Source organism: Polychytrium aggregatum (genome assembly GCF_025602895.1).
Source record: "Polychytrium aggregatum strain JEL109 chromosome Unknown BJ171scaffold_10, whole genome shotgun sequence".
Lineage (NCBI taxonomy): Eukaryota > Fungi > Chytridiomycota > Chytridiomycetes > Polychytriales > Polychytrium > Polychytrium aggregatum.
Window position 1 is genome coordinate 735,730 of NW_026516212.1, and position 16,458 is coordinate 752,187.

At 57.1% G+C, this 16,458-nt stretch overlaps 5 protein-coding genes across 5 annotated transcripts; 3 read left to right on the top strand and 2 right to left on the bottom strand.

Moving 5' to 3' along the window:
* Positions 1-211: 211 nt before the first annotated feature.
* On the top strand, positions 212-2,939 carry BJ171DRAFT_597363 (uncharacterized protein; the record flags this gene model as incomplete). The annotated part of the gene is made up of 3 exons (XM_053114746.1): positions 212-461; positions 679-920; positions 1,279-2,939. 3 exons carry the CDS (start codon positions 212-214, stop codon positions 2,854-2,856), a joined length of 2,070 nt encoding a protein of 689 aa, XP_052968792.1. The 3' UTR covers positions 2,857-2,939.
* Positions 2,930-4,690, bottom strand: BJ171DRAFT_440222 (uncharacterized protein). The gene is made up of 5 exons (XM_053108047.1): positions 4,516-4,690; positions 4,327-4,429; positions 4,147-4,227; positions 3,730-4,034; positions 2,930-3,545 (listed from the first exon to the last, which is right to left on the bottom strand). The coding sequence occupies exons 1-5, from the start codon at positions 4,604-4,606 to the stop codon at positions 3,166-3,168; spliced, it is 960 nt and encodes a 319-aa protein (XP_052968793.1). The 5' UTR covers positions 4,607-4,690; the 3' UTR covers positions 2,930-3,165.
* A 310-nt stretch (positions 4,691-5,000) lies between these two features.
* Positions 5,001-6,962, top strand: BJ171DRAFT_17831 (uncharacterized protein). Its single transcript, XM_053106046.1, has 7 exons — positions 5,001-5,182; positions 5,249-5,337; positions 5,555-5,690; positions 5,805-6,004; positions 6,211-6,322; positions 6,497-6,819; positions 6,932-6,962. Exons 1-6 carry the CDS (start codon positions 5,116-5,118, stop codon positions 6,712-6,714), a joined length of 822 nt encoding a protein of 273 aa, XP_052968794.1. The 5' UTR covers positions 5,001-5,115; the 3' UTR covers positions 6,715-6,819; positions 6,932-6,962.
* A 1,540-nt stretch (positions 6,963-8,502) lies between these two features.
* On the top strand, positions 8,503-10,638 carry BJ171DRAFT_17801 (lys-63-specific deubiquitinase BRCC36-like protein). Its single transcript, XM_053106043.1, has 7 exons — positions 8,503-8,803; positions 9,059-9,180; positions 9,345-9,414; positions 9,556-9,680; positions 9,814-9,869; positions 10,031-10,295; positions 10,406-10,638. The coding sequence occupies exons 1-7, from the start codon at positions 8,728-8,730 to the stop codon at positions 10,448-10,450; spliced, it is 759 nt and encodes a 252-aa protein (XP_052968795.1). The 5' UTR covers positions 8,503-8,727; the 3' UTR covers positions 10,451-10,638.
* Positions 10,639-10,755: 117 nt separating this feature from the next.
* Positions 10,756-16,350, bottom strand: BJ171DRAFT_17804 (kinase-like domain-containing protein). The gene is made up of 23 exons (XM_053106044.1): positions 16,217-16,350; positions 16,000-16,017; positions 15,759-15,824; positions 15,556-15,654; positions 15,363-15,418; positions 15,136-15,274; positions 14,887-14,917; positions 14,615-14,812; positions 14,477-14,521; positions 14,220-14,363; positions 14,009-14,112; positions 13,874-13,903; positions 13,684-13,758; positions 13,536-13,577; positions 13,395-13,423; positions 13,246-13,322; positions 13,050-13,133; positions 12,759-12,874; positions 12,536-12,640; positions 12,346-12,411; positions 12,135-12,254; positions 11,897-11,981; positions 10,756-11,714 (listed from the first exon to the last, which is right to left on the bottom strand). Exons 1-23 carry the CDS (start codon positions 16,292-16,294, stop codon positions 10,903-10,905), a joined length of 2,619 nt encoding a protein of 872 aa, XP_052968796.1. The 5' UTR covers positions 16,295-16,350; the 3' UTR covers positions 10,756-10,902.
* Between the last annotated feature and the right edge of the window lie 108 nt (positions 16,351-16,458).

The following is a 16,458-nucleotide window of genomic DNA, read 5'->3' on the forward strand; positions in this document are numbered from 1 at the left end:
CCGGGCTCACAGCAACGTTTGTGCAGGTCATTAGACACTGAATCGAGGCCGGGCACTCGACTGCAAGGGCTACTCACCCCCGAGCATTGATATACAACCAATTGGATAGCGGCACAGCGCACCAGGCGGCAACCGCATCCAAATTGCCACGTCAAGAATCGCTTCATATCGCCTCGACGCTTTCTCCCGGCGCTCGTAGAACCTGCCCCCCATGGAAGTCGTCACGTCGGACCTGGCTGCCCAGCTCCGGAACGTTCCGCTACTCTCCAAGGCCAGCAACAACGATGCCTTCATCAAGGAGCTCTCGGAATCCCTGCATGCGCGGCCATACAACCCCGGCGACATTGTCATCTCCGAGGGCGAGATGGCCAAGGCCATGTTCTTTATCCTCCGCGGCACCGTCCAAGTGATATCCAAGGATGCCGAAATCACCTTTGCCGAGCTCTACGCTGGCTCGTTCTGTAAGAGCGGGTCGCTCGCAATGCTGCCGCAGCCATGCACAAATCCGCACTGATACATGCGGCGAGCCAGCCTTGATGGGAGTGCTGGGCCGACGACAGATGTTGAGCCTGGGACAGACAGACACTGAGTCTGTGGTAGATATTGAATCTGTGGTCGATACTGAGTCTGTGGCGGATACTGAGTCCTACCATCACTCCACTCTCCTTCCATCCGCAGTTGGCGAGATAGGGATCGTTTTTGGTGTCAACCGAACTGCCACGGTAATCGCCAAAACCAAGCTCCTGTTGGCCTCGCTCACCTCCGAGCATCTTGCCGCCATCCTGGGCAAGTATCCCGACGTCAACAAAATCATCCGGGCAGAGGCCCAAGAGCGTTTCCAGCAACTTGCCAAGGAGATGGAGAGGGCAGGCAAGATGCTGCAAGCTGCAACATTCGAAAAGTTCCATGAGCTGCGAAAGGTGCGTCGTCTCGCGAGATCACTGCCGCCATGCAGGTTGCAAGCGCAACAGAGCAGTGCAGGCGGCCGGCGGTGGCAGAGTAGCTCTGCCCTGGACCACTTCCATGAGCGGCATGCGAAACAAGATGCACTATCATATCGTCTTGTGAACACGTCAGCATCCATGTCTCATTGGGCCATCTTGTACTGAATGATACGCCGCTGAAGATGACTCCAGGACGGCTTGTGACTCGACCGTCTCCTTTTCCTGTCCTGAATACTGACGCTTCTCTCGATCGACGCTGTTGCTGTCTGGTCCGCACCGGCTCGATCACATCGCTCCATCTCGAATCGCCTGCAACCCTGTGCTGTCGCCACAGGATACATCCCACGGCTTTCTCAAGTTGGATTCACACTCACGACAGGCCAGTCGACGCAACAGCGAGCTACTGGCAGATACCATGGGCGGTGACTTCATTCTGCCGGCGCTGCGGAACTCGAGAGAAACCATTGCGAGGGCAAGTAATTCCGACCTCTCTTCGCAGCCGCCCGACGACAGTACTCGCACCGAGTCGGGTTCTGGATCCAACGCCAACAGCCCTGCACATTCGCATTTCCCCGACTCGGGCGAGGAATCCAGGGGACTCAATCCGCACATCTCAAGTCTCCAGCGACAGGGCGTCAAGCGCCGGGCATCGGTTGCCGTGTGGTCCGACGAGCGGCTGATGCAGTTTGCTCAGAACGTCACTGCCGGTCGTGACAAGATGCAATCGGTGCTGGCCCAGAGCGCCGTGGCGGCGGGATCGAACATCTACGCCTCCAAGAGCACAATCGACAGCGACCACGAGGATTTTGGGAGATTTGAGCGGGCCACGATGGTCATCATCCTCAAGAACCTGGGCATCCATGATCTCTGTCGGTATCGCCGCGTGAGCAAGGGCATGATGCAGCTCATCATGGATCCTGACAACGGCCTCGGCGAGGCCGTCGATCTGAGTCACTGGCACAAGCGCATCAATGACGATGTCCTGACCCGGGTCGTGAGTCTCTTTGGGAGCCAAATCATAGACCTGAACCTCAAGAACTGCTGGACAGTGACCGACCGCGGCCTGCAAGTCGTTGCCCAGTCGCTTCCGTCCCTGAGAACCTTGAACCTCGCCAGCGTCTGGGAGCTTACGGATGCCGGCATTGTCCAGCTAGTATCCGCTTGCCCGCTTTTGGAGGCGCTCGACCTTTCCAACTGCCGAAAGCTGACCGATACTGCCGTCGTCGCTGTCATGGCAGCCTGTCCCAACATGTCAAGCCTCTGTCTCTCATACTGCAAGAACCTTGGCAACGCCATCCTGTCTGGCGAGCGCTGGCAAAACATCATCAAGTTGAACATTCAGCGCTGTACGGGAATCACCGATGCCGGTTTCAACCCATGGCCGCCCGGGCCCTTTGGGATGCGCGAACTCATCCTCAGCGACTGCAGCTTTCTGTCGGACGTCGCTGTGCAGAGTATCGCCAGAGCCTGTCCCGATCTCCGAACGCTTTCGCTATCATTTTGCTGCTCGATCACCGAAGCCTTTGCACCGGCGTTGAGCGAGGGTTGTCCCAACCTCGAGGTGCTGGATCTGTCCTTTTGCGGAGCAGCCGTCACAGACCAGAGCTTGTTCGTCCTGGCCAACGGACTCCGGTCGCTTTCCAAAATGAGTCTGCGCGGATGCATCCAAGTAAGCGAGTCTGGCATGGACCAGCTGCTTGACACTGCCGAGAGCCTCAAGGTCATCAACCTGTCGCAGTGCAAGAACATTTCCGAGGGCTGGAAGGCCACCAAGATGTTCCGGATCGTGTTTCTAACAACACAATCGCTTCTGGAGTCGACGGTAGAGCCCAGCGCGGTGCTGACACCAGCGACACTGGGCCTACCGGTTCCTCGGGACGGAGGGCATCGGTCGAGATCCTTCACGACATAGCCGGGACAAAAAGACAGAGGATATCCTGATGGAGGGGCAGTACCTCGCTGCCAGTGGGCGGTGAGTCTAGTGGTGCTTGGGTAGACGCTTAGGGCAAAGATGTATTTGGTCAACATACACTCGCAAAGTCGCAACCGAGGTCTCCATTCACGGAGCCCGTATCAAGTCAGCACAGGAGCGGGGAGTCTCGAGAGATCCAATCTACCACGGCTCGCACAATGTCTCCGTGATGCACACCCTGCACCGCCGGGGACAGTCACTTTGACAGGACAATGATGGTGCCGTTACCGATTCTGATTGTGGTTGTCTCTACTGTTGAAGGAGACGTGCAACAGCCGCTTCGGACCAGGCCCAGGTCCAGATCGCGCCCTCTTCGCTCTTTGCGAGGGGAGTGGGCTCTTCCTCGACGGCGATTGGGACAAAGTACTTTCCACGAATGTCGTTGTCGACAATCTCGGGCGAGGTTGCGAGATACAGGGGCGTGAGAGCGCCCCAGTCGCTGGAGGCGCCGTGGCTGTTGAGGTACTTTGCGATGGAATGGCCGACCGAGCCCGAAATGACCTTGTCTGGGCCAGCAATGTTGGTCCGGATGGATCCTGGATGGCAAGAGTTGATCCGGACGTTACTGGTCGACCCCAGCTGCTTGGTCAGGACGGTGGCTTGGTGGATCTGCCCGAGCTTGCTGAAGCCTGCAAAAGTAAGAACTGACGAGTGAGTGGACGAGCTGGCGACAGATGAATGAGTGAATGAATGGAGAGCATAGATCGAATGTTGCCGCTTCAATGCTGCATCTGCCCACAGCTCGATGCAGTGGCTTGCCAGTCGTCGAGAGTAGACGCACGGAGCTCGGTTGTCTGGAAAGCAGTCGCATACCATAGTTGACATTGGATTCGTAGGTGGCTTCATCATTGGCCTCCTCCCAACCCGGCACATTGGGGTTGAGACTGGATGGCTTTGCATAGCGGTGACCAACGCTCGAGACGTTGACGATGCGTGCGTCACCGTGAAGCTCGCCAGCCTTTCGAAGCTTGGGCAGGAGCAGGTTGGTGAGGTGGAAGTGCGAGAGGTAGTTGACCATGATCTGGGACTCAATGCCATTGATGGATCTCCACGGAGGCATGCCGATGCCGGCGTTGTTGACCAGGATGTCGAGTGTCTCATGAACTTCGCCGAACGATCTGTCGATATCGGGTCAATGATGATGATGCGCATTTCGAACCGCTGGCCGTGAGTCCATGCATCCACCCCATGCATCCACCCCATGCATCCAAGTGCTGATCGGCCACGGACCTGGCAAAGGACTCGACCGAGAACAGGTCTTCGTTGTTCATGATGCTGTAGGAGATCTTTGCAGCGGCTCCGAGCTCAGTCCTGCGGCCAACCAAGAGGGCATCATCGTTAGACATCTCCGCCAACCGGCGAATACATGGTCTGATCGGCAAATGCCAGCACTGTTCTCGCCAAACATACTTGATGTCGGCGACGGACTTTTGGCCCTTCTCGTCGTTTCTAGCGGTAATGATGACGTTGGCCCCGGCCTTGGCGAGCTGCAGTGCGATGGCATATCCGATGCCTGATAGACGGTCGGGGCCGGACGATGAGTTGCGGTGTGGTCCTATCCGCAGCGGATCGGCGGAAGCCAAGGCACGACGTGCTGACCTGAAGTACCGCCCGTAACGATGGCGATCTTGCTGGCCATGTCGGGGATGTCTTGCTCCGAGAACTGCTTGCTTGCGTCCGCGGTGGTCATGTCGGTGAGATTTGCGGTGCAGGAGACTGAACAGCGCCGCCGCCGGATGGCGTCAAATACCGCCCGATTTCAAATCGATCGAGGGGCACAGCGGGACCGGTTGGCCAACCGCCACGATTTGCCATGGGGCAAAGAGAGCTGGTAATGAGACGTTCGTCGATCCTGACCCGGCTGCCGAGATGGCTGCGTCTGCCCACGACAAACATGCTCCGGGGTATCAGCGACGATGGTGCATCGGCGTCCATCGATTGAGCTACCGACCGCATTGCCGACCGCATCGCCGACCGAGCGGGCTGCTCGTCCCGGGCAGCGGCACGGCGCTGGTCAATCACAGTGTCTCGCTTTGCTCCATAGAAACACCCGCATTCGACGGTGCCCGTCGCGGCTCCTCTCTCCCCTCATCGGCTGCATCTGCCTCCATCTGCCCTTCCTCCCACCTGGCCGTCGTCCACGGAGCACAGGCAGCCCTTCTGCATCTCTGCCCCACCTTCCTTCTGTGAATTCCAGCCATGGAGCGGGCCGTCAACAAATCCACCTCCAAGCATGTCAAGCCGCTCAAGGCCAAGCACATCCAAGGTGTCTGACCCTGCACCCCTTGTCGTTTGCGCTCTCGCCCGTTCTAACGACTGTATCTGCCGCCAGTGCTCACCACCGTCACATGGACTCGAGAAATCTCCATCGCAGACCTCTTCTATCTCATAGAAAAGCGCATGAAAGACAATAGCTGGGTGGTCTGTGTCGCCATTTGCCGTGGCTCGCCCTGGATTTGCTCGCAAGCCGCCTGTCTGTGGAGACATTCGCCCGTATGCACTCGGGTGCGGGCCGGCTTGCTCTGGCTCGGCGTCCCTGAGGGATATACTCACGGTTGCCGTTGGCATCCCACGCCTCGATGCCACATATGTGGACGGTCGCCCCGGTCCTCTTCTTGGCCCACCTTCCTCTGTGCAGGTCATGCTCAAGTGCCTCATCCTGATCCACATCTTGATGCGCGAAGGATACACCGAGAGAGTGACAGGCTTTATCGCTGGCAATCCTACGATCCTGGACGTTTCTTGGTTCAGAGACAAGACGATGAGCCCCACAGGTAGACGATGCAAGCCGACTCGGCCGCCATAGACTTGGCGCTCGACCGGCCCCGGTGCAGCAACCTCACCCGAGACCGGTCTAATGCAGGCCTTTCCCACCGGACCCTCGACAGCCATCCAGCAAACCGAAAACATTCGGAACTATGCAACCTATCTGCAAGACAAGGTCTTTGTCTTCCGAGAGATCAAGGATGACTTTGTAAAGTCCAAGAACGACATTGTCATCAAGCTGCGCTCGATGACAGCCGAGACCGGGCTTCTCGTCCAGGTCTCGCTCCTGCAGCGCCAGGTTTCAGCGCTGCTCGGATGCTCGGTGCGTCTCTGGTCGTCATCGCGCAGGGTGGATGGATGCTGAATTGAGTCGCTCGACTTCTGGAGTGGAGGGCAGCTGTTGACTGTTGGCTGTTGGCCGTTGACCATTTGCTGTCGCCACTATATCTACGCATGCGCCATTCGATTGACCAAGCTCTGGACTCGACGACGGCGTAACTGACTGCGTGCTTGTATGGCTTTCACTAGTTCTATGCCGAGGAGATCGACAACGTGGTCACTCTGCAAGCCTTCAGGATGCTCGTGGGCGACATGATGGCTCTCTTTCACTTGCTCAACGAAGGTGTCATCCGCATCCTAGGTGAGAGTCGATCGACAAGAGTCTCGTCCGATACGAAAGCGTCTGGCCATTCCATAAGCAAAGCATACCCACTGCCAAGTCATCGATACCAGCCCCCTCACAACAAAGCACCACGTCTCAATTGAGGAAGTAGCTGTATGCACGATGCTAAAGCGTTCTCCTTCGTTCATCCAGGCATTTTCTTTGAAATGGAAAGGGATGATGCGCAGAAGGCCATGGACATCTACAAGAAGTTTGCTGGCCAGGCCCAACGCATCATTGACTTTTTCGACATTGCTCGAAGGCTCCGCAGCGACCTCGGCATTGATATTCCACACTTCAAGCATGTATGCTTTCGTTCGACCAGAGCGTATGATCTCAGATACGCAATGCACTCACGCCGCATTTATTGAATCCCTAGGCCCCCGTGTCGCTGGTCAGCGCCCTGGAAACGTATCTTAGCGCTCCGGATTTTGAGGCACAACGAGCTGACTACAGAGAGCGAAAGGGCCCCAAAGGCAAGTAGATAGTCGGACGGCCGCGCTCTGGGGCATAATGTCTCTGACTCATCGCCACTCGCTCTTTGCTGACCTCCCACTACGTTTACTCGACGACGTATCCGGGTACCAGGAACGGAGCTCCAAGCCAAATCCAATACGGAAGTCCCCAAGACCACTGCTCCAGCTGCGACCACGGCGGGCACGGGCACAACCACAACCGCAAGCACCGCTGCCCCCCTCATCGACTTTTTCGACAGCATCGAACAGCATCCCGATACGTATTCGAATGCTGCACAGATGGCTGCTGTGCCAGACCCCTTCCAGGGCTTCTGGGGTGCAGACTCGGTTTCGGCTGTCAACCCGTTCAGCGCCCAGACTCTCGCCCAGGCCAGCCTCGGGTTTGCCCCGCAAGTCAGCTCTGCCGGTGCCCCTGGTGCCAATGCCTTGCTTTTCAATGCCGGCGGCATGCCCATGCCTGCTTCCTTGATCGGGCTTACCGGACCAGCTGCCGCAACGCTTCCCACCGGCAATCCGTTCGGGGCACTCAGTTCTCGCGAGCCCAGTGCCACTGGCTTGCAGACCGGCAACCCTTTCGCAGCCCAGATGGCCGGCCTTCAACTGGGCGGCAGCATCCCCCCTGTCCCACAGCCCTTCCAACCCAACTTTTCGGCATCTTTCCAAACTCCTGCCCAGAACCGGCCCAAGACGGCCGAGTTTACCGTTGAGAATGTCTTTGGGTCGCCCGACGCCTTTGCCTCGCTCAGCGGCAGCGGCATCCAGGGCAGTCAGCCTCAAGTCCCAATCGCTGCCGATCCGTTCGCGGGTCTGGCTTCGACAGCAACGGGATCGCCGTTTGGCGGTGTCCGCACGGCCGCCCCCTCTGGTTCGTTCCAGCCGACTCTGGGCTCTCCGTCGTTGGGATTCACGGCTTCGTCGGCTCCAGCAACGTTGGATCCGTTCAAGCAGCTTGGTGGCACCCAGTCTTTTGGTGCGCCGAGCGGCGTTGCCGGCACTCCATTCGATGTCGACAGCGTTTTCAGGACCGCAACCGCTTCCCAGGGCAGCACCACACCCATGTCCTCGTTCTCGAACTACACGGGCTCGAACGTGGGTGCGATGGGCATCTCGCATACCGGCAGCTCAGCCGGAATCATGGGTCCAGTCCGAACGGGCTCGCCCATGTCGATGGCAGGCGGCGCCAGCCCGTCGCGACCGCCGGTGGCGACATCTGCGGGACCGGCAAACGCATTTAGCGGACTGGACCAACAGTTCCTCCAGCGGTTCTCGACGTTGCCATCGGAGCGAGCGACCAACTTTGGCACCGACCAGCGCAGCAATTCGGTGCCGCTGAGTGCGTTGGCAACTGCAGCCAACCCGGGCGCCTCAGCCTCTGGAGCCGCAGGACCCTTCAATCCGTTTATGGCCGCAGGTGGAGCGGCGGCCCCTGCTGGTGCTGCATTTTCGAGCCACCCGCCGGCACCATCGCAAGGCGGATCTGCAGCCGTGTTCAACCCTTTCCTCCAAGGCGGCCAGCAGCCCAGCGGATCGTTTGGTGCTGCGAGCAATGTCTTTGGCGGCGCCACAGGCTCGCTGATCTGATCTATCTACCGACCCGGATCGTTGCGAAGCACACGAGACGCTCGACCAGCTCCGGCTCGCCAAATAAACAAGCACTGCATTCGTTGTGTCGTTGCTCTGCATCTTGGGTGAGAATCGGAGCGACGGTGGCGGTGCGGTGGCGGCGCCCTGTGTCACTCGCCGAATCCATCCGCCTGTGGATCGAGCCAGCCAAGGGCGGTGCTGATTGATCGGGCCAGGCAACCCCTTCGTCCCTCTGCCCTCGACATATCACAATCTGCAGCCGCCAGCCGAATAGACATCCACAGCGAACCTCGCCCACCAGCAGCCGCAGCACAACCGACAGCAATGGACGACCATTTGGCAATCGTGTATATGACCCCGGAGGTCCAGACGACCTGCCTGACATACGGACTCTGCACAGGTTCGTTCCAAGGATTTAGGCAGCAGCAATCTTGGGATATGCAGCTGCACGGCTGCCAGGGTCCCCTATGTCCTGGAACCCGGCGCCACCTGGAGTGCTGGGGTGCTGCTGCTGGGGTGCTGCTGATGGGGTGCTGTTGCTGGGGTGCTGGACCATGCCCCCCTTCGTCAACCGACCAATGCAGAGCCCTTGTTCCAGTGCGGCCCTGACATTTCTGTCTGCAAATCTGCCAACGACTTGCCTCTGGATGAGAAGAGAAGGAAGAGACCCTCGTGCTTCTGGCGGGCTATTTTGGATACGAAAACTTCCAAACTATCGCCCATGTCACCCGCAGCATCGTCACTACCCGGAAAGACAAGTCCAAGGATCGAGTGGAGGTACGACTGGCGCCATCGGCTGTGCTGGCGGCTGCTGGCCGGCGAGGCTCGCTGTGGTCGGCGATTGCTGTGGTCGAATGAAAGAGCATACCGGGTCAAAGCCATCCACGGACTGTGCTAGGCTAACTGGTGTCTGGGCTGGTGCCGATGGCGTGGGGCTGCAGGTGGATCCCGAGCAGATGAGTCTTGCGATGACCGAGGCCGACTCTGCTGGACTGAATCTCGTTGGATGGGGTAAGCAACAGACAGTTTCCTCCTGCGTCTGCTGGCAAAAGTCGCGGATACGCTGCCGATGCATGACTCTGTCTCGCAGGCTCTCTCGACTTGGTCCCATCAACTCCCTCTGCCTCGTCTCATTGACTCTTGCTTCCACAGCTCACTCACACCCACATATCACGGTCAACCCAAGCCATGTTGATCTAAGGACCCAGTTCAACATGCAGACGCTGGACCCACGGTTCTTTGGCATCATTGTCTCATGCTTCAACAACGACGCCGGCGTAAGTCTCTGGCGGCTCATCGAGGCAGTCCACGTTCCCAAGCCACCCTGCCTAACTGCTGGGCTCCTTTGCCCACAGACTACTGATACCCCTTCTTTCGTCGGTTCGTGCCAACGCATCGGCGCATGTCCAGACCCAGCGATTCCAAGTAACATGCTTCCAGACCATCGAGACTGAACACGGACAAATGTACGTGGACCAACGTCGTCGCTGTCCAGCGGCCGTTGACTGTTCAATCGTTTGTCCCGCATCGACGGCGGAGTGAACGAAGGCCCCGCCAGCTTTCCCCTGACACGATCGATTGTACTTTGGAGCTGACAACTGCCCTGGCTCCGGTTGCGCAACAATAGCGAACGGGTCGTCCCTCTCCTGATCCGGCCTGCAAACCCTGGACTCCTGGTGACAGACGGCTTGACGCAGGTCCAGGCGATTCCCCGACAGCTTTTCAAAGAGGAGGCCGAGGGCTTTGACAACCGCCAATGCGGCCCAACCACCGGGCTGGCCGCACACCTATGTGCAGGCATCCACACCCACACGCTCTCGAATCTGGTCGACAAGATGACGGGCCCGATGCTGACGCATCTCAAGATTCGATACGATACCAATATGAAGCAGGTGAGAGCCTGCTCCCTTCTCGTGACGAACGGAGGCGAAATGTAAAGAGGTACTTTTGCTGAGAGCAACTCACAATGGGTTCTTGTTGGGCACACGTATTTTACTTCCAGATCGAGATGCTGGACAAGCGGCGTGGAACCAGATCCAGCATCTAGTCCTCGATCCGCCACGGCCCACATGATGCGCATATTGTGCCCCGCTACCTTACAGTCAATCCATTCACCGCTGGCACTCCGAGACCCGTGTCCGTGTCGATTATGGATACCGGAGAGCGACCCAATGTCTTCACTCGGAGGTGATTTGTTGAATTGCATGTGGCTCTGCTTGACGCAAGTTCATCACATACTACATGTTCATGGGATGGGCTGTGGTGTCTCGTTTGCTCGTGTGTAAGATATATTGCTGGGTCTGACGATCTGGACAAAGACGCTGCAAATACAACTTCAATCGAACTGTTTGCCACGACGACATGCTTATCGCCAAACATGTATTGGTAGCGATCGCCACGTCGGTATATTGGCCGGGATGTGTTTAGTTTCGACATGCCCACGCACACATGTACTGCTCCGTCCGAGGGATTGGGACAGGAGCAGTCGGACAAGACGGTTCATCCAAAGGGATCAAAGTCGTTGAGCTTTGGGTTGCGCTTAGTGGTGCTGCTGCCTGAACCCGACAGTCCCCCTGCGCCGCTGTGCAGGATAGTCGGAGCCATAGGCGTCGTCTTGCCGCCAAAGAACAGCGATACATTGGCATTGGGTCCGGTCGGGGCAGCAGGCCTGGACGCACCGACAGGCTCGAAGCCTTGGGAAGCCGGGGGCGGTGGGAAGGTGGCAAAGTTGGCTTGTGATGCTGGCTGGATGGGGTGGGAGCCAAACCCGACACTGGCGGAGGCATTGCTGCCAAGTGCCGGCCCCGACGCCGTGGTATTCGGAAACGAGGCAAATCCGTTGGTGGTTGCTGCCCGCATCGGCGTGTGCGAAAAAGCACCGTTTGAAGGTCCGTTCGAGGTGCCGAAAGTCGAGAATCCCGCGCCAGTGGAGGCCATCGACGACATGGGCCGCTGCGTCGAGTTGCTGAGGCCGCCGAACGTTCCTTGAGACGGAACTGCATGCGAAGCGATCTGGAAACCGGCAAAGTCGCTATCGGCCGAGCTGCTGGACGAAGATGCTGCCAGAGTCGAAGCTGCAACCAGCGGGGGACCGCCGAGTGACTTGAAGGGACTCGCTGTCTGGGCTCGGTTGGTGGCCGAGGATAGGGACTGGAAATCGAACGACGAGGGTCGAGAGGGGCTGCTGGTGGCAGGCTTGGAAGCGTTGGATGACACGGACGTGCGTACGGTGCCTTTGGGCTCCTGGCCGACGAGCTTCTGGAAGTCGGTGATCGAGTCCGATGAGGCATTCTTGCCCTGACCAAGCGGTGCTGCGAGGGTTCAGGGCGAATAGATACACGGGCGGATTAGCATCCACAACTAGAGATATGGTCGAAGAGAAGCGACCGAGCACACTGAAGCGAATGATTGAACTCCAGCAACCGGCGCTATCAGGGGGCGACAGAGTCAATTGGCTTGGGACCAAAATGCGTCGATATGAACAGACGCCTACCCTCCATCATTTCTTCGAGCTGCTTGACATGTTGCTCCTCGATCTGTTTCGTGAGCTCGCTGATGATCTTCATGAACTTGCGGAACTGAGACAAGCAATGTCTGCCATGTTATTGATCCATCGACAGCCGCCAAGTGCAGAGCATCAACCCAAAGGAATGGGCAGAGTTGACATTGCACAGCTACGTCGCATCGTGGCAATGAAAGTGTCGCAGGATGCAATCCGGGCGCAAACCCACCTGAGCGGCATTCAGTAAGGTATCCATCGACAGCTTCCACAGCTCGGGCATGATCTCGGTCGCAATCGCTTCCTTGTCCAGATACTTGGATACCTCGCTATAGACCGCCAAAATGGCCATCTGTGTGGACGGAACAGGGGTCATTAGTCGTAACTGGTCGATCGGGGCTGGACTTTAACAGAGTGTCAGCAAGACGAGAGAAAGCACCCACCAGCACACCCGGTTCGCGTGTAATGTTCTGCTTCAGCATCGGCAGAACCTTGTCGGTGAGCGTGAACTGCGTACAAATACGACCGAGTCTGTGTTAGCGTCTCAGTACCGATGGTGGCTCCAGCATGGGAGGTTGGCTCCAGCATCGATGTTCTAATATTGAGCAAGATGGCCTTATGATGACGCTCTACCTTGTCCAACACCTTTGCCATGGCATGGATTGCAATCAATGTCGTAATCTTGAGACTAATTAGTGAAGACGAAATGTAGAGCGCATGTAGCTTGGGAAACAAGGACTGAGTCCGTAGATTGTCGGTGTGCGCGATTAGCTGACAATTCATGCTACCAGACAACTCGTGCCGCAAGGTAAACTTGTGCTGTAGGACAGGCGGCCGTCGCAGCAGCGGAACTTACCGACTTGATCGAGGTAAAGTCAAGCTTGTCCAAGAGACTCGGGACGACCTTTAGAGCTTGTTCCTGGACCTGCGGGATCTGCACTTCCAAGGAGCTGTAAACGAGAGGCATGACATCTACGAAGAAAGGACCAAATGTTACTCGAGCTTGAAAGGAACAGCCGAGCCAGAGTGAAGAGTATCCAGTGAAGGAGGGGGACACATTGCTGGCGATGCCACGAGGCAAGGGTGCATACAGATCAAAAATCTGCGCTGGTGAATCCCAGCCGAAAGATATTAGACCATACCGTACCGTTTTTGAACACTGGCGAATTCCCACAGTGCTTCATAAACAAATCCAGCCGCGAAAGCAAGAGCATGGTTGCCTGAGGAGGGTCTAAATGACGTTGAGATGCTACGGTCAGTCGGTCGGATGCGGACTTCGACATGAACGGTGTCGATGCTGAGCTACAGCCGTGCTGGTTGCGAGTCCTGCTTGGCCCGCGTACCTCGAGCTTTGAGTATAGACTTGAGGTCAGGCAAGAGCTTTTCGTTGAACAGGTCCGAAGGCATACGATCACCGATCCTGAAAGAACCACGCAAGACTATCAGAGCCCTGCACAAGCCAAGTCCTTGAGTATCAGTCCTAGCAACTTACCAAAATATGTTTGGCAACAGGAATGGGACCTGATGGAAAATACTGGCTTGGTTAGATCACGATTACATAGATCTGAGGACAGACTAAGAGGCTGGGTGGCTGAGTGACCGAACAGCTGAGTGGCTTGATTGCAAGACCTACCATCTGTGTGTCCTTGAGTTCTTGGAGGAGGAGGGGCAAGATCTACGAGCATGGACAGCGACCGACATATATTGCGAGTTAGCAAACAAGATGACCCAAACGACGCACGCATGGGTTCTTGGATGCGGTGGGGGTACCGCCGACGTACCTTTCGATAGAGGAGTTTCTCTGAGAACTGGGGCAGGATTCGGACGAGTCCTTTCAGAAACTGCGCTTTGTGTTGCTGGGGTGTCGGTGAAAATACGAGTCATCCGTTAGCTGAGTGTCAGGGAAGCTTTCGTGGCTGACAGGCAGTTGACAGAGGTGCTAGATGGAGTAGTTTCAGCCGTGCCACTCACAGCGGTTTTTTCGACAAAGGTTTCGAGATACTGTGGCCATCAAGACATTCATAGTAAGTGCGTTGTTGCAAGCCGCTCGCGTGGCTTTGTTCAGTAGAACTTCACCGGGCAGGTGATGCTCAACGCAGAACATACCTTGATGGTGCTCACGAGAATGTTGTCAAAATACTCGCTGGTCTGGATGGCTTCAACAGAGATACGCTGCGATGGATATTTTACCAGCATGCGCTGGAGGATCCCTGGAATGCGGTCGTGCACGAGCGTTGGTGTCGGGTACCATGCTAAGTCTGACCGAGGCACTGGAACAGTTGAAAATATCGGGACGGCTACTGTGGCCAAGACCTACCAGAGAGCGCCGCGGGAATCTGCTGATACGAGACACTCGAGATACGATTCACAGTTTCTTGATATCGATGGGTATTGTTGTTGCAAGTGACGGGACTCTTGCCGTGGTTGAACATGGCGTAGATGACGCAGCCCAAGGACCAGACTTGACAGAGATCGAGTGTGCGGTGTCAGTACGTTACAGGCGGTGCTGAGAAAGCGCTGCCCCGTTTCTGCGAATGGGGTCTTGCGGGTGCGGCGGCCATTGAGATGACATACTGTCGCTGGTAAACTCGAACGAGGAACCTTCGACAACTTCGGGTGCTGCAAAAGGAGATGAGTCGGTCAGGCCCGGATAGAGCAGTGGGTATATCCCGAGTCTGCAAAGGCAAAATGCGGAGCAAGCGCCACCCTTACCAAGGTAGTCCAGCGACGGCGAGCAGAACGGTGGGTAGTTGGTGACAAAGTCCGTGATTTGCGGATCGTCCTTGGGCACCGTTGCGGATATAGCAAAGTTGAGTCCACCAATCTTCCAGTCTCCTTTGGCATTGATGTAGATTGCCTCTGGGCACAGATAGCCATGGATCATATTGTTGGAGTGGAGGAACTGGAGGCCTGGTAAGCGAGCAACGTGAGTGGCCATAGTTGGTGCTGGGCGCCAGTGGATGCCGATGAATGCTGGGACGTACCTTTGACGATCTGGAGGATGCCTTTCTGAATCTGGGGCGAGGAACCAAAGTCAGCATACATCCACGCTTATCAGAGTTCATCGGATACATCCGATTGTGGCGGCCATCGTCTCTAAACCGATTATCCGGTCCGACAGCCAGGTTTTGACGGGACGGTCGAAGAGACAAGACCCAATGGCACAATAGCCGTGTTGACAACGCCGCAAGGGACCATCGAGATCGATGGTCAGCAGCGATGAGCGCCCTTACTTCCAAATCATCGAGCTCATAGCGGCTCGTAACTTGATACTTTTGGGACGAAGTGAAGTTGGATAGATCCCCGAGCAGATTCGAGAGCCCGCAGATGATGGGCTCCGTGGCAAATGCCAGAGCTGTCCGCGAATCGTCACTGGCCAAAGACCGGGGGAATCGCCGTGAGTCTAGTGGTTCGTTAACATGGACTGAATCGCAATGCCATTGTCAGCGATATCACTCACAGCGCTTCTGTGACTTGCAGGAGGGCAGGATGGCGAAGCCGAGACAGTGCCTGAGCCTGCAGATCGATCGGACCGCAGGATAGAACGAATTCCCAGAGTCTTAGCATTCGTGAACCCCGGAAGACGAGTCCGTGCCGCAAGGCCGTAGACCAAAGCGACGGTGGCGGCACCGACAGCCAAGCTGTTTCTTCACCTCTTTTTTGAGAATCTCGATGACTCGGTCCTGCTCTTTCCGGAGCTGGGTCGGCTTTGCCAGGGGGTTCATGGCTTCGAGGACATTCTTCTCGAAGATCTACGGACACAAGGGGGAGGGCCATTCGGCTGATCAGCCGCCGAGCAGGCAGCGAATCGATGCTGCGGCAGAGCTGGGATGCAGTTGATATGCCGCTGCCTTACAAAGATAGCGCATTCCTGGTGGGGAGGCGACTTTTTGGTGCCGCCGTGGATGTGCCAAAGATGGCCCTGCATCGGGATTGGAATTGGGGTTGGTGAGCTCCTGGCTGTTCGCTCGAACAGGGGTTCTGGAGACGAGTAAGCAGCGCAGATACAGCCGATAATGCATGCCGATGGGCCAGCCACTGATCCTGCCACAAGCACAACAACTGGGCTGATGTGTCAGTCGAGGGAAGCTGCTTACAGGTCCGCCACTGGCGATCTGTGGGTAAGGAAGGTGTATTGCCGCAATCGGTGAGAGAGTTACAATCAGCTGGGATTCAAAGAACCAGGGTATCTCAAGTGGCGCGACCACGAGAGATGGCTTGGGCGGCAGGATAGAATGCGGGCGGGGCAGAAATGCATCTCGCAGCCCTCCCGGGGGCATCTGGACGAGGACGAGCCAGCGACGCTCGACGCACCTGCTCCTTGACGTCGAACTGCGACGTCACGGCGTTGCCGATGGTCGCCCGAATGACAAAGTCGAGGATGTTGGACATGGCGGTGTGGGCTCGGAGGTGGGCTGCGACGGCCGCCTGGTGCTGGAGCAGCGATGGGCAAGCAAGTCGGCAAGCAAGTCGGCAAGCGGTTGGCAAGCAAGTCGAGCGAGCGAACGCACATCGCCAAGGGTGACGCCAGCATGTCCAAATATGGCAGGCGCGCG